Source organism: Calypte anna, chromosome 1, assembly GCF_003957555.1.
Source record: "Calypte anna isolate BGI_N300 chromosome 1, bCalAnn1_v1.p, whole genome shotgun sequence".
Classification (NCBI taxonomy): Eukaryota; Metazoa; Chordata; class Aves; order Apodiformes; family Trochilidae; genus Calypte; species Calypte anna.
The window spans coordinates 18,483,595-18,500,185 of NC_044244.1; the positions used below are offsets into that span (position 1 = coordinate 18,483,595).

Here is a 16,591-nt window from a genome sequence, read left to right on the forward strand (position 1 = left end):
CCACAACGATAATCATCAGCAGCAATGGGAATGACCGCCCACTTGAGCTCCTCTTCTGAGCCATCTTTGGTTCAAAAATTCACATATATTCTATTACTATAAAAAAGAAGATTACAAGAAAATACATTAATAACATGACATGGGTTGTACAAACAGAAAAAAAGAGATTGATAATGCACTACAGTAGTGTAAAGTTTAAGCAAAGACTAATAAATAAAACAATCTATCCAATTATTTCTTCTAATATATTCAATAGATCAAGTAGACAGCCAAAAACGCATTCAGGCAGCAGTTCAGGATTCATACTTCCTTCTGTAAAGGTTTTAGTTTTCACCTAAAAACCCTTTAGACAACCCAGATCCTACTTAAGAAAGTACTAGCCTTTACATATTGCCACCACTGCTGAGAGTGCCACCTCAATTATGTCTGCATTTTGTGGGAGACAGCTTTGTAATTTACTCTCCCTTTAATCACGCACTGGATTTACGCCTGATCTTTAAAACATACTGTAGCATTTGTCTAGGACTCTGAAACCAGTGAGAGAGGAACCACGAGGATTAGAAATTGCTCAGAACAGAATACTTTGATCTTTTAAGTTTGCCAGCCTGCCAGTAGCAAGGTCTGGACCAGGCGAATCCCTTTTGGCACCCACACCACGTGTCACTGTCGCACGAGACAGTCCGAACCCCATCCCTCGTCCTGCTACCAGAAATGAGGGCCCTCTCCCTAGTGCTTAGTGTCACAAAACTGCTGAGCTACTCCTATGGTAGCATTTATGATGATGTATTTTGTCATGATGATAAAATCAAGTCCGGGCAATGCCAGAGCAAATAAGCATAGGTATGGTCATCAATAAACATTTGTATTTTCTGGTTTCAGGTTATAAATCAGTAAAAAAATAACAATTTCCAGCAAAACCATGGTACTCTTATTTCATTTGGTTTTGCTACCCACTTTTTGTGAATTTATAATTCCTAAAAGACCAGAGATTTCAGTTATTATTTTTGTTCTGTACTCAGACACAAAATTTTAAAACTGGAATCTTTAAGATACAGATGGGTTTTAGGTAGAGTCATTTTCTTCCATGTTTTGGTCTAAATATGTGCATCAAAGAGATGCAAGACAGTTCACAGATTTGCTAGGATCACTTAGCAATTTCCTCCTAGAGTTACCTTTTCCTGAATTGATGTTTGTCCTGCTGATTAGGAAAAACAATGAGCATTAGCTTATTTTCACAACTACCATCAATAAATCCCCAAATTTGTGTACTTCCTGTAAATTGCATGTATCTGCATACTATTTTGTATTTCTCACTGACTGCACCTCTTTCTCATGATTGCCACTGCTACAGACTGCAACTGAAGCTTGAACCCTGTGCTACAAGGTAGGTCCTCATGATTTTTGGTCTGCTTTGCACTGTTACAGATCCTAAATAAACACACCATCCTAGGAAGTGGGAAGAAGTGTTTTTAACCTGTGCCTGGTAGGACAAGGGTGGATAAAAATGGGTTATGCTCTGACAGAAACCTTTTTCCTCAGCAGTAGTAAAACAGGAATGGGACTGACACCAGGAGCACTTCAAGAACTGTTTGGCAGGAATTAAGCCTTTGCCCAGGGCAATTTAACAGGTACAAATTCTTGTCTCTAGAAAGCTCTTTTGCTGAATTCTTTCAACAAACACAGAGGCACATCAAGCTTCTAGACAAACATACCCGAGAAAAAAATGGACACTGGAGGATCAACCCACTGCTGCATACAGCAGCACCAGCATTTCAGCAGCTTGTGAGTCATGTGAAGCAGCAAGTAGCAGTCGAGGACTCGATGAATTACAGTAAAAGGACCCAAGTGCCAAGAAGCTCTTTTTTCCTTCTTAACTCTATCTGTTGTGTAATACAAGATGCTACCTTCACCTGTAAACACTGTGTTCATTATACTCTGACCACTCGTCAGCATAGCCTGCTCCTGTTCTCTGTATAATCATGTGAATAACCAGTCCCCAACTCCCTAAATCATCAGAATGACAGTGAAGCTACAGATCCCATCCACAGTTTATCACAAGGTGCTATATTATCTTCTTGACTTCAGTCCTTTTGTATGCCTGAAGAAAGTAAGCTTGCCAGTATTCTCATACATTTTGAAGATAATTATATGCTTTATACACTCTGAGATTCCCTGAAGGGAAACGCGGTAGAAGATAAAAAACCAAAGCATGAAGAGAACACCTGGGTTTCTGAGATAAAGCCTAATAAATTTAGTGATCTTGCCAAGACTCAAGATAATTTGCTCTGTTGAAAATTAATGCTGACAAACCTCAAAATTCAAGTGGAATTTATCAAGACAGGTACTGAACTTGATATTTAAAATAATTTTGCTATATAAAGGCAAAATGATTAGAATTACAGCTTTTATTTTTAAGTGCCAGAACAAACAAAACCCCAGATTTTCAGTTAATAAAAATACTTAGTAATGGTGAGAGGAATACTGCAAGAAAATACTAAGTTTTATCCATCAGTAACTTTCTAGTTACTTCTAGATTAAAAGAAGCTTTCTCAGATTTGTACAACATAGGCGCCTGACACGCTCCCACGCTGCCTCAAGACTGAATCACAGAACAGCTGAGATTTTCAACACAGAGGATTCATCCCTAGGATTAAAGAGGGTGAAAATAAGTTTTCTTACATGAGAAAAAAAAAAAAAAAAGATTAAGCACTTTTAATGAAAAATCGTTTATTCTTTTTTCAGTACTTTTTCTGTGGAAGTGTCATTAATTGCAATAAGGGACATTATACTCTTCCCAAGAATAAGTCATCATATTATCTCACTTATGTTTTTCAGACACTCTCCAGTACAGATATGTTAAAATTTGGCAACCAAACTTCATATTAAACCTGCCTACAGAGAATACATTTAACTCCCTCACATGCTCTGTATGGAGACATCTAAGTAAACCCACCAAGAGCATCCCACCATAGGACCCTTCCCCTTTGGCTGGATCTAGCTTTAGCAAAATTTATCTTGTATTATCTTCAATTTTGATGTTCTTGTTCCCTATGCTCCAATAGGTCTTCCAGCTTTGCTCTAAAGCTAACTTCTGAATGAGGTCAGATTTAAACCTTGTAGTTGCTGGCGTTGCTTTTTCTTCTAATTAAGCAGGAAAAGAACCACAGAAAGTTTGGGGTTTGGAGGGACCTCGAAAGACCATCAAGTCCAACCCCCCGTGGCAGAGCAGGATCACCTACAGGAGGTCCTGCAGGAATGCATCCAGATGGGTTTTGAATGTCTCCAGGAAAGGAGACTCCACAGCCTCCCTGGGAAGTCTGTTTCAGTGCTCTGTTACACTTAAAGTGAAAATTTTTTTCTGGTGTTTACATGGAACTTCTTACGCTCAAGCCTATATCTGTTGCCTCTTGTCCTATCATTGGGATACCTGAGAAAAGCCTGCCACCATCCTCCTGGCTCTCTCCCTTTATGTATCTATAAACACTGATGAGGTTGCCCCTCATTCTCCTCTTCTCCAAGGTGAAGAGACCAAATTCCCTCAGCCTTTCTTCATAAGGGAGATGTTGCACTCTCTTAATCATCTTGGAGGCTCTGCACTGGACTCAAAATTTCAAGCAGTTCCCTGTCCTTCTTGAACTGAGGGACCCAGAACTGGACACAATATTCCAGATGTAGCCTCACCAGGGCAGAGTAGAGGGGGGGGGAGAGCTTCTCTCGACCTACCAGCCACCCCTTTTCTAATGCACCCCAGAATGCCACTGTTACCTGGAGCACAAGGGCACATTGTTGGCTCATTGTCATCCTTCTGTCCTCCAGCACCCCCAGGTCCCTTTTCCCTTTACTGCTCTCCAAGAACTCAGTCCCCAGCCTGCACTGGTACCTGGGGTCGTTTCTACCCAGATGCAAGACTCTATGCTTGCCCTTGCTGTAACACAACAGCTGCTGTTCTTACATACATTTCCTCGTTTGGGAACAAAATAAAACAAACAAAAAAAAAATCATGACATCAAAACCAAACAACAAGAACAACAACAAAAATCCCACAACAATAACCAACCACCAACAACAACAACAAAAAAACAGAAGGGAAACTTGAGGTAGGAAATGGTGTCTGGGGGATCACCAGCTACGAAGGTACAAAGAAGCTACGTAGAAAATGTCACTCTTCGGACCAGGTAGGAAAGGAATAAAACGCTCAGGACTTAAAAAACACAAAAGAAACCAAAGAAACAGCCCCAAACAACTGCAACCACCCCTGCCTTAGCTCCCCGCCGCCCCACGCCACCGAGCAGCCCGCCGGCCCAAGGCCTTCCTCCGGCCCCCTCTGCCGGCCGCCCCGGAGCCCGCCGAGCACCCAGCCGCCGCGACCCGCCCGTCACGGCGCATTCGGGTGGAGGAGACACTTCTTCGCCCCACGGCGTCCCTGGGTGTTCCCTGCGGTGCCCCATGAGGGGACCGCACCATCACCCGCCGCTTCTCCGGCCGCTGCACACCCCCGCGGCAAGGGCCAGACCCACACCGGCTGACGGGCAGCTCGCGCGCCCCCTCAGGAGGCGTTGGCCCGGCTCGGCCCCGCTCCCTCCCGCCACGCCGCAGCCACCGCGCCCGGGAGGCGGAGAGCCGGCAGGGCCACCTGGCAATACGGAGCGGCTGCAGCCGCAGCTCGGCGCCCCCGCGGGGAAGCGGGCTCCCGGGGAAGCCCTCCGGTCCAGGCGCAGCCGGGCAGCAACTAACGGACGGGCCGCTGCCGGCCTCCCCGCTTCCCTTCACACACACCCCCGTTACCTCCCGCTCTGCCCGCCAGCACGGGCGCAGCGCCCTCGGCCCGGCCCGCACTCACCGCCCGGGCTTCCACGTGGCCGCCCCGCAGAGGGCGCCGGCAGGAGGGGGCTGGCGGCGGGCGGGAGAGGGGGAGACAGCAGCGTGCCCACGTGACCGCCCCCCCGGCAGCCATGTTAGGTGCGGGCAAGGCGCGCGCCCGGCAGCGGGCTGGCTGCGACGCGGCCGCCAAATACAAATGGCGGCGGAGGCTGAGGCCTCTCCGGAGCGCGTGCCTGCCCGCTCTCATCATGGCGGCGGGGGAGGGCCGCGCGCCTCTCTGCTCACGCGGGGCGCTCCCATTGGCCCGGCGCGTGGCGGGCGCCGGTTGGGCCGCGGCCCTCCGCTCCCCGGCACGCGCCAACGAGCGCCGGCGGCCGGAGCGTGCGTGGAGCTGAGGCGGAAATCTGAATGGAGCTCGCGGGCCGGTCGCTACGGAGGCCGGGGCGGGGCCAGCGCTCTGCCGACGCTGAGGCGGTCTCGGTGTGGCGGCTGGGGCGCCCCCGCTCCTTCTCCCCGGGGCTCCCCTCGCTATGGGGCTCGGCCCCGCGTTCCGGCAGGGCCGGGCGCCGCTGGCCGTGACACTCTGCGCTGCCCTGCTGGTGCTACTGCCGCCTGCCCTCGGGGCGGGCGGGCGGCGGCGCTTGGCGTGCTCCACTTGCCGCGGCATCGTGGATCGGTTCAACCAGGTGGGCGGCCGGGCTGGGGGTAGACGGGGAGAGCGACGGGCGGCCTCGCTGAGGGGGCGTCAGGTGGGGCTCCCCCGGCGAGCGGCTGGACACCGGGCCCGGCCGGGCGGCCTGAGGCGCGGGTAGCGCAGGCCGCTCTGAGGGGCAGCCCCGGTCACCGGGCCGGTTAGCGGGTGCGGGGCGGTGCCGGTCCGCCAGGAGGTCTGCGGCTCTGCGGCTGCCCGGCTTTCTCCCCTGAAGCCCCTCAACCGAGTTCCGGGAAAGCCTTGGCCGGGTGCGCCGAGCAGGCAGCGTCTGACGAGTGACAGACGGCAGCATCTTGCTCCCGCCTCCGGTGACAGGTGTAGTGCTTGGATCGGCAGGTGACAAAGCTCCTCGAGCTTTGCTGTCGGGAGTATTTTGGTGCTTTAGTGCGAAGGGACTGGCGGTGCTGGCAGAGCGTGCCCGGTTCCGTAAGGAATGCTACTGGGAGTAGCATCCGCCCCAAATCCCTCCCTACGTTGTGCCACGGTGAATTCAACACACGGAGCACGGGGCTGCTTTGGTTTGTGACTGGTCCTTAATGGTCTTTGTACGTATATTCACAGTTGTAGGCTTGGTAGAACACCAGCTGTGGATATTTTCTGCGAAATGTTATTTGATGACGGGATTTGGGAAGTTGTGCATATCAGTGAATTATCCTGCTGTATGCCTGTGCTTGGGTTACAAAGTGGTGAAGACTGGGCTAAGTACTATCGAAACTATAAAGAAGAGGTCCTGTTCAACTCACTAAGAATGTTTCTGAGAACTTAAGAAGGGTATGCAGTTTTATACATCTAGGTTTTTTGGATGCAAATGAAGACTGTAACAAGAGCTTGTTTATGCGTTATGGAAATTATAGGCTATAGCATAACGTGACTTACTTTCTCACTTTTAATGTTGTCGTTAGCAGTTTCTTTAATTTAGCAATTTGGTCAGCATCTTCAGACCTTTACTGAAGTTTCTGCATGGTGCTTTTCACAGTTTTCATATAAACTTATATAAACTATAGCCCTTAATTTTTGTTAGTAACAAGCCCTGTGTAACTTATATTGTTTTGGTGCTTTTCATTTGTAGGGGTTAGCAGATACAGCTAAGAAGAACTTCGGTGGTGGAAACACTGCATGGGAAGAAAAGACACTGGCAAAATATGAGTCCAGGTAAGCTGTCTTAGTACTTCTCATTCATCTGAATTTCGTGTCCACTGTGTGTAGCTTCACTGTACCAGTGTTTGTCTGGAACTTAAATATTGAGTGTTGCAGTTCAAGTTTCATGTGTCCAAGCCTTAAATTCTTATTGATTAAAGTATAACATTACATTGTAAAATAAGGGTTATGGTAAAGACTTTAACCGGTTATTAATGTCTTTATTTCTCTTGTTTCTGAAAACAACAGAAATTAATACTACTGTTATTGGTTGTAATGTTTGTCTACTTACCCATTAAAGTCCTAAAATAATAATCTTAAAAAATGGTCACTAGTTAATCCGTAGTCGTCAAAGGTGTGGAGTGAAGCAATTCTTGTTTGAGAATTAAAGCAGTGTCTCCTCCCTTGAGTTGTCACCATCATAGTGCCAAACAGAAAATTAGAAGAGGTGCAGATTACTTTCTTGTATATACATTTGGTTTACTGAGTAAAGTGATCTGATATCTATCTTACAAATTTCAGATTCACTTTTTAATCTTAGTTGGATTTTTGAACCTCAGTTACTGTAGGGTTGCATCAAAAATTAACAATATAAGAAATTTATAGTTGAACTTAGGAGAACAATGCTGCACTCAAAACTCACTGGGAAGGTAAAAGTCTACCAAGGTGCAATGTGCACACGTAATAAATGCAAGCAAGCCAAAGGAATCCTTGTGCTCATCCTTCTAATTCTTTGGTTGGTATAATATTCCTTAGTTCTTTATTCTAATGTTTTAGTTGTTTTAGCATTAATTTAGAACAAGCCATAAACTGTTAAAGCATTCAAGGCTGAGGTCTAGTTTGTAATGTCTTGAGTGGCATCTAATGTTTAATTTAATCTCACAATTTTTCTTCTCTGCTTTTAGTGAAATTCGTCTTGTTGAGATCACAGAGAATCTGTGTGACAGTAGTAACTTTGAATGTAACAACATGGTAGAAGAGCATGAAGAACATATAGAGAAATGGTGGTTCAAACTGTAAGAATTAATTTTTTTTTTTTTTGGAGATCTTTGTATAAGTTTCTTTTTTTGTATAAGTTTTTTGTATAAGTATGTTTTCTGTTTTCTTTGTCATAAAATTGCAGGGGACTCTGATTCTGGCAGACTTTTTGTTTGTTTACATTTTTCCCCTGAAACATTTTTTTCTTCTCCTGATAAGCAAAAAATAGTTGATACTAATAGGTCTAGAAGCTGGACTTCTAGAGAATGGTAATGTAGCAGCTGACTTTTCTGTCTGCCTTTTAAGCTAGCCTGTGATTTCTGTTATAACTGAGCTTTTCATATACATTATGAAAATTCATATTCATTATAAAATGTAATTGGTGCAAAATGTAGCATTTAAATGTCACAAGATCTTTGGTTTTTTAATTCCAAATCATGGTACTTCTGCGTATTTTTTTACTACTGTAGACTGTTGGCACTCCTACTCACCTAGAATCCAGTAGGGTGAACTGCCATTATAATGCTTCTTAATTGGATAAGGATTTTGGTAGCCCACTTTGCTCTTAATGACTGCTTTATTGCTTTATCCTTTTGCCTAGCTAAACAGGATTGTCTATACATTAACAGGCCTATTGAAGGGAATAGAATAGCATAGCATAGACTGTTTCAGTTGATACAGATCTAAACCAACCTGGTCCAACTGTCTGACCAATTCAGGGATGACAAAAAGTTAAAGCATGTTATTAAGGGTGTTGTTCAAACGCCTCTTAAACACTGTCAGGCCTGGGGTGTTGACCACCACTCTAAGAAACCTGTTCCAGTGTCTTACCATCCTCTTAGTAAGGAAATACTTCCTAGTGTCCAGGCTAAACCTTCCCTGGTGCATCTTTGATGCATTCCCATGCATCCCATCACTGGATACCAGAGAGAAGAGATCCACACCTCTGTCTCCCCCTTCCCTCCTCTGCAAGCTGTAGAGAGTCGTGAGGTCACCCTCTCAGTCTTCTGCAGACCAGACAAACCCAAAGTCCTTAGCTGCACCTCACAGATCATGCCTTCCAGAAAGGTGAACTATGCAAGCCAGGCTCTTAAAATTACAGAACAGAAAGAAAGGGATCTCGAAGTAGAGAATTTGACAAAACAGGCTTGCTAAAATAAAACCATTCATAAAATACATTGGGTTTTTTGAAAATTTTTGTATTCAATAGACCTTTTGAGTGCAATTTACTAACTTTGCCCTCTGGTCTAACCTGTGATATCCAAATGCACTCAGTTTCTGTGGTGGTTTTCAAAGTTGGTTTCCTTGTCCATGAATACCTTACATCTTTTCTCACAAGTTGTACATTACATGTGGTACTCAGTAAATTTATTTTTCATGGCCTGAGCCTTGGAGTCAGTATGGTCAACATAATAGCTTTGAAAGGAGTTACTAATATAAATAAATAAATATTATTAAACTATATATAACTAAATAAAACCTATATAGCTTGAGTTTAGTCTTTTAATGGTATTGTAGTTTAAAAGATAAATTAATCTCAAGTTGGGGGACTTCTAGATATTGGTTCCTGAAATAAGATCATCTTCCAAAGAGGAAAAAAAGATTTCTAAGTTGTCATAAGCAATAGAATTCTCTACTGCTTTGTGCAGGTTCAGTTGTGCATGTTGGCTTTTAAAGAATCTTTGTTCTTTTTACTGATAAATGAATGTCTTTCATATGCAGAAAGAAGAAGTATCCTGATTTGTTTAAGTGGTTTTGCATAGAAACAATAGAAGTTTGCTGTCCTGCTGGAACTTATGGACCAGATTGTCTTGGTAATTTTTATTTTGAAAAATGCAGTAGCAGGTATGTTATTTTTACCTGCTTGCTTCAGTCTTTCATAACATGGACAAGTATGATATTTTGTGTGGGACACCAGCTGCTGTGTGGTATGTACCTGCCTGCTGTCTGATAGTTAGGTAGCTGCCTTGTAGTTATTCTGTCTTCTGGGCATGAATAGTACTTACATGTGCAGAATCCCTCTGATCTGATGCTCTCACATCCACACCTGACCCACGCTTAAAGGTTCTCCATGACATCAAGTCTGTTGTTTAGGTGTTCTTTCAGAAGCTGTGTAGACAGCAGACCTTGACCAGTTTCAAGAATAAACTGCCCAAAACACTGTTGGGGATTAAATGAAGAAGTTCATAACTGAGGATTAGTTAAAAAGTCAGTGGGAGAAATTGAATAAAAATAAGTGGGAGACAATTGGCTTTGGAAGCTAAGTCTTTGATGCAAAAATGATAGAGGAGGTATTTGCCCCCTGAGTTTGTATAAGAATTTATAAAGCCTTCTGAAACCTTGGGCCTTGTTAGAGATCAGCTTTGGCCTCTTATATTTTTAAAAAATAAGTGCCATTTCCATTGTCTAAATGGTTAGTAGTAGTAGTAGGTTTTTCCAAGTGCATTATAAGCATTGTCAGAAATCCAGAATAAATAAAGATACCAACTTTAGCTAGGAAAATAGATAAAATTCTAAGCCATTGTCTTTATACAGAATTAAATGTATAACTGAATTTTCTGGAGATGGTTCTGAGTTCCTCTTACACTTAAATATATTACTGATCATTGCTTGTTGCAAGCCTTTTGGTCGCTTTCAAGAGAAACAAGATTATGGAAATAATATTCTGGTTTAGTGTGGATTTTTTGTTTGGTTTTTTTTTTTTTGTCATTTTGCTGTCTATGAACACGGAGGTGCTTGTGGCTGCATATATGAAGTTGCTTCCTTTGACATCTGATTTTTAGTATTTTTCATCCTTTTTAGCTTGTCGTGGTGGATCAGAAAGGCCTTGCCATGGAAATGGCCACTGTGATGGTGATGGTACCCGAGGTGGAGATGGCTCATGTAGCTGTAACAAGGAGTATACAGGAGATTTTTGTCTGGACTGTTCTGATGGTTACTTCAGTACCTTGAGAAATGAGACTCATTCTGTTTGTACAGGTAACAAAGTCTTTGACACATGTTTAGATCTTTGTCTTCCTTCTTCAGTTTTTGTAAACAAAACCAGAGACAAACTTTCAAATGTAAAAACAAAAAATAGTTTGGTCACTCAGCTTTACCATAAATGACACATCAGTCAGTTTGAAATAAAAAGGTTTTGCTAAGTTATCCTTTCAGACTGCCTTTGATTTTATATTTTTTTAAAAATTATTTTATTTTATGGTTTAATTTAAGAAGCAGAATTAATCTGTCAGGAGGGAGGCAGGTTTTGCCACCCCCCTCCCCAAGTACTGTGTGAAAATCCAGAGCTGAAATTGCTGCATAGGGGACTACTTTTAAAGCTGGGTTTTCTCATGTCTCAGATGAACTTCGCTGAAATAAGTGGACATGAAAACAGCTGATCTGTACTGTAGGATACACAGATCATAGATTCCAGTCAATTATGTCTAAGCTTAATTTTGAAATAAAGTTAGGTCACAGGTTTTTCGTTTGGCTGGATTTTTGGCTGGTTTTACATCTTGAATGAGTTTCTGCAGCGACTAAATCCTGACCATGGGGTTTAATAAGATTATTAATTTACCTTCTCATTTTCCCAAATATTTTGGAAACTGGACATGCTGCTTCTAATCACTGGTATTTCAGGGCACTGTTTTTAAGTGGGGCAGATGACTAATAGCCAGGTTTGGCTTTGTTGGGGTTTTTTGTTGTTTTTTAAGGATAGAGCTGCATTTTTTATAAATGGTATCTCCATAAAGTCAAGATTTAATTTTGTGAATGGGAAGCTATTTAAATATGATAGCTCCTGTGAATCCTAAATAGGTTTTTATTTTCAAATTTATTGTGCAGATAAATTTGTTGAATTTATTTGCAAATTCCAGACTTGTCTTGGAATCTCTTGCCAAAGCTCAAATTTTAGTTTTCTCTCATCTTAGCCTGCCACACTGCCTGTAAAACTTGTACTGGTTCAAGTAACAAGGACTGCCAAGACTGTAAAGAAGGCTGGGTTAAAAATGAAGATGCAGCTTGTGTGGGTGAGTAAGAGACTTCAAACAGGTTTTGTAGCATCATTGGCTAGTGAGATTATTTGACATCATATTGAGTTTTATTGCATTTTATGGAAGCGTTCTGTCAGTTTCGATTTCTGTAGTTTCTAGTTCTCCTCCTTATATACTAAAAATTCTCCCAATGCTGGAATGTGCTAGAGAGAGAGTAGCACAGTCTGTTTAACTGTTGAATTTGACCAGTTTAGGATCTTTTATTATAACGTCTGGAAATAGCATCTTATAAATGATGTGAACACCACTTCTTTTTAAAAGTGCTAATGAGAGCTTGGACTTGAATTACAGCTCCTGTGATACCTTTTCAGGTGATTGTTGAATGATCCAAGGGTATTTTTAAGATCCTTCTGTATTGCCTGCTATATGGCTGGGTTTTTTCCAAATAATCATTGCAACTGATAACTGTAAGTTAATTGGGTAATCAGTAGGAATGATGTTTGCAGTAACTGGATGAACAAGACAGCAAGAGGACTTTCTCAGTCTGAATTTTTAGTTGTGACTGGTGTTGTTCTTTTCCCTTGAAATCACAAGACTATCATGTTTTAACTTTCCAGGTAGGGCTGGTTTCTACACTGATCCTAAGCCTAACTTGGTTTTCTCAAATTTGCTTTGTGCAGAAAAACTAAGTTGTCTATGTGTGTGCATTTGTAGAATTTTGTTAATACTTTACAAAGTTCCATAATGTGGTAATAATATAGGAGAAGAGAAATCAATAGTGTTCCAGACCAATAATCTGCCTTCTTATTTATTACCCTATTTGCATAAAAAGTATGAATGTATGCAAAACATTGACTTGAAAATGTCAACAATGGCAGCTCTTCTGGAAGTTTTATTTGATTTGAGCTCTTGAATTTCTGGTATGTTTGTTACTGTCATTACAAAACATATGACAATCAGGTTTTGTTTTGCTAATGTAAATTTAAGATGAGCAAACCAGCATATGTTGCCATGTTAGATGTAACATGTGAATCTGATCCTGAACTCATTGTTACAATTACTCTCAATGCAGTCATTTTAAATTTATAGCTTCTTTGGGCCAGTTCTTACAACATCTCAGAGCACAGCATTCAAGTATTAATCTAGCTATTTAAAAATTATTCCAACTTTAGGTAACTTGTCAATTCTAATCTTTCAGATTTAGATGAGTGTGCTGGTTCTCCTTGCAAAGATCACCAGTATTGTTTGAACACAGATGGATCTTTCTCGTGCAAAGGTTTTGTTTTATTTTGTTTTTTTAAATGTATGGGTTTTTGTCTAAATGCACTTCCCTTGTGAAGATAGGCTGAGAAAACTGGGGCTGTTCAGCCAGGAGACAAGAAATCTCCAGGAATACCTTCTGGTACCTGAAAGGGGCCTACAGGAAAGCTGGAGAGGAACTTTTTACAAGGGCATGTAGTAACAGGATGATGGGTTATAGTTTTAATTTGGAAGAGGGTAGATGTAGCTTAGACATTAAGAAGAAATTCTTTACTATGAGGGTGGTGAGACACTGGAACAGGTTGCCCAGGGAAGTTGTGGCTGCCCCAACCCTGGAAGTATTCAAGGCCAGGTTGGATGGGGCTTTGAGCAACCTGGTCTAATGGGAGGCATCCCTGCCCATGGTGAGGGGGTTGAATGAGGTGGTTTTTTAAGGTCCCTTCCAACCCAAACCCATCTGTGATTTCTTACATGAATAAAATAACTATCTTTAAGAGTGGTACTTTAAACTTCTGATGGATTTTTGTTAAAATATTTTATCTTTAGCATGTGATGCCAGCTGCATAGGTTGCACAGGGGAAGGTTCTAACAACTGTAAGACTTGTGCATCTGGATACGTGAAGGAAGATGAAAAGTGTGCAGGTTGGTGGATTTAGCAGTACATGGTAGAACACCAGTTAGCTCACTCTTGGTTAGCCATGCTGAGGAGCTATTAAGTACATTTGCATTTATCTGCTTAGTTTTCAGACCTATCAAAATGAACCCTGTTGTTCTAGTAATAGCAACAAAGGCAAAATTATATTATTTATAATACTGTATGCATGGCAAAGCTTAACAGTGTAACACTCATATAAAAGAAACAAAGTTTTGTTAATCCATTAATGTCAGTGTTCAAATAATATTAAATCACAGTGCACAATAACATGAAATTGTAGTATAAAGAGTGAAATTAGAGTTTCTTTGTGGGAAAGAGCAGACGATATACATGATCTTAAGTAGATGTTAACAATGATGATGTATTTAGAGGCTCCCTTCCTTTTAGTGTACTTTGGTGGCATCAGTAGAAAACAGCTGTGGGAAGTCTTTGGTAGATTAAGACTAGTAATTAATTCATTTCCCCACACAAGGGCATGCAAAACATAAAAATATCAGTACTATCTCAATACATTTGAAACTGTCTAAATTGTGAACAGTAACACATTTTAACAAGTTAAATCTGTTCCAGCAGCATTCTGCCTTTCAATGCTTTTTACATTTGAATAGATTTTTTTTTATATATGACTGAGCACAAGTAAGTTTTATATCAAAATAAAAGCAGTGGATTCTTTCTTTCCCTATTCTGTCTGTAGATACAGATGAATGTAACCTTCCTGAAAAGGTCTGCATGAAAGAGAATCAAGACTGTGTTAATACTTCAGGTAGTTACAAATGTGTATGTTCAGAAGGTTTTGAAGATAAGGATGGGACATGCATTCAAACTGTAAAAACAGGCAAGTGGCTTTTCAATGACATTTTTTTTTATATATGCTATATCAACAACTTTGAAGTGTATTCCTGTGTAAGGGTCTAGCCACTTGTAAACTCTTCTGTATAATTTTTCATCTTCCTACAGCTGTGGTCTGTATCAAGTAGTTGGTTGTGTTGGCCACATTCTGGCATGCATGTTGTTGTGCTTAAAGATGGTGGATTTTTTCTTAATTCAGGCTTGTGCTTAGTCACTTAAGCATTTCACTTCATTTTATGAAGTGAACTAGCAAATTACTGCTATCCTAAAAAGGTCTTCTTCCTCCATGCTTTTTTTCCCTTTATTATTACTTATAATCATTTATCTGATCACATGTGAGCCTCTTCAACACATTGAAATCTCAGAAAATTAAGCAGAAATCTTCCTGCTGGATGAGTAAGCTGAATTTGTTTTTGTCATCGCAGAGGTACCAGAGCTGGTGTGAGAGTGACAATGGAGAAAACATCCATCTTTTAGCAGTAGGGAACTGTTTAAACTGTCTAAAATTTCTTGACTGAAGATACAGTTTAAGTGTAATTTGCTCCAGGATGTATGACAGATTATGGACAGAATGACATTCATTAGTGTTTCATTACTCCATCTAGGCTTTTTTACAACTACAAAGTGAAAGATGGGATTATTTTTTGTAACTATTGTATGAGAATAGATGAGAGATACTCAATTTCATACTGTTATTTTCTTTCTACTTCTTGGAATGTTTGGGATTGTTTGTCCCATTCCCACCCCCAAAACTGCTTTTTCATCTTGTCCTTTAAAATAAATTGCAGGCTTTTTCTGTGCAGAGCAGTTCCTGTGGGGTTTTTTTTGATGTTGCCTGACATTTTATGAAAATGAAAGCAAAATGACAAGTTGGCCTGGCATTTTTCTTAGATTAATGCTTTTACTAGCATAATAAAACTGCTCTACTTTTTCAAAAGCTGCTTTAAAACCTGAACCGAGCTGTTTGTACAATAGAAAATAATTCTGAGTAATACTTGGTTTTGTTTTCAGTGTCAGAATTTATTCTGACAGGTATAGTGGAAAGGAGAAAGTTCACTGTGAATATCTGAAACCTAAAGATTAGAACAGAACTAGTTGTTTTGTTTTTTCTTCCACTAGCAATACCGTACTATATTGTCTGAAATCTTTTGTTTGCATCTAGTTAAAAAAGTAAATATAAGCTTAGGCAAGGAGGATGGTGCAAGTAGTTCCTTTATATGGCTTCATTGCTTCTCTGGTCTTGAGAAATATGTTGATTTGGGTTTCTTTTAAAAAATTCCTAGTGTAAGAAATTATATGGCATTAAAAATAATATATTTGTGTTCTAATTATGAAACTTAATTTCACAGGAGAGGAAGTAGAGAGTGAAAAAAATGAGCCTTCACCTCCTGGACATGATGACTTATGATCTTCATTCAAAGCCAAAAGACATTCCTATATAAAGTTTTAAATTATTGGACTAAGCCTCTGCTATCTGACATACTGTGGAAATGGTATTAAATATGCAGGTTTCCATTAAGATTTTTTTAAATGGTGATAAACTGCTCTTTAAGCTGCATTTCTTTATTCTAAAAGGCCACTTTTTATATAATTCTTCAAGAACAACAAGCTAAATGGATTAGTATAAAATTTGAATTAACATACTATTGTACCCAGCAATTGTAAACAATTTGAAGGTTTCCCATTCCAGTGCCTACTGAAGACAATTGTCATTTGGAAGGACCTAGATGCACTTCATAATTTAAGAGAAATTGAGTGAAGTTTGTTGTTTCTTGGTAGGAGAAATATTTCTGTAACTGAAATACAGCTTTTAGAAACTGTCAAAGGGAATCTCTTTTGGGGGGAAGCATTGTTCCCTTAAACAAAACAGAATGCCTAATAATGCATTCAATAAAAGTTTATTTTGTTGGAATGTGCCTTAAAATTTTTAAGGTGTCAATATTTTGCTGTGTTGTCATGTCTATTTTTTATTTAGGCAGTGAAAATAGAGGGGAAAAAAGCCCCAGAACAAACCAAAAACAAGAAAAACCCCACATAGACCCAGAACCTTGTAAGCATTGTATTCCAATTCAGTACTGAATTCCAGCACTCAGTTGTGCTGGAACCTAAGTGGAGTGAGGGAGGCAGAAAAACCCAACAGTTTCCCCCTGCCATTTTCCTCTAAAGGGAGAATTATGTCAAACGTTAAACAACTTCTTGAAGGCA

The 16,591-nt window shown here is 41.0% G+C and overlaps 2 protein-coding genes across 3 annotated transcripts in view; one reads left to right on the plus strand and one right to left on the minus strand.

Moving 5' to 3' along the window:
• ALG12 (ALG12 alpha-1,6-mannosyltransferase) overlaps positions 1-4,952 on the minus strand; it is a 12,359-nt gene extending 7,407 nt beyond the window's left edge. Inside the window, exons 1-2 of one of the 2 annotated variants that reach the window (XM_030467654.1) lie at positions 4,841-4,952; positions 1-96 (exon numbers count right to left, since the gene is read on the minus strand). The exon at positions 1-96 is cut by the window's left edge and continues 101 nt beyond it. In XM_030467654.1, coding sequence (XP_030323514.1) covers positions 1-64 — 64 coding nt within the window. In that variant the 5' untranslated portion in view covers positions 65-96; positions 4,841-4,952. Of the gene's footprint in view, positions 97-4,785 lie in introns of both variants that reach the window. The other variant, XM_030467659.1, reaches the window with a different exon arrangement.
• A 262-nt stretch (positions 4,953-5,214) lies between these two features.
• On the plus strand, positions 5,215-16,331 carry CRELD2 (cysteine rich with EGF like domains 2). Its single transcript, XM_030467667.1, has 10 exons — positions 5,215-5,507; positions 6,603-6,685; positions 7,576-7,686; positions 9,371-9,462; positions 10,451-10,627; positions 11,560-11,658; positions 12,821-12,898; positions 13,429-13,524; positions 14,232-14,372; positions 15,736-16,331. Exons 1-10 carry the CDS (start codon positions 5,352-5,354, stop codon positions 15,792-15,794), a joined length of 1,092 nt encoding a protein of 363 aa, XP_030323527.1. The 5' UTR covers positions 5,215-5,351; the 3' UTR covers positions 15,795-16,331.
• Positions 16,332-16,591: the final 260 nt, after the last annotated feature.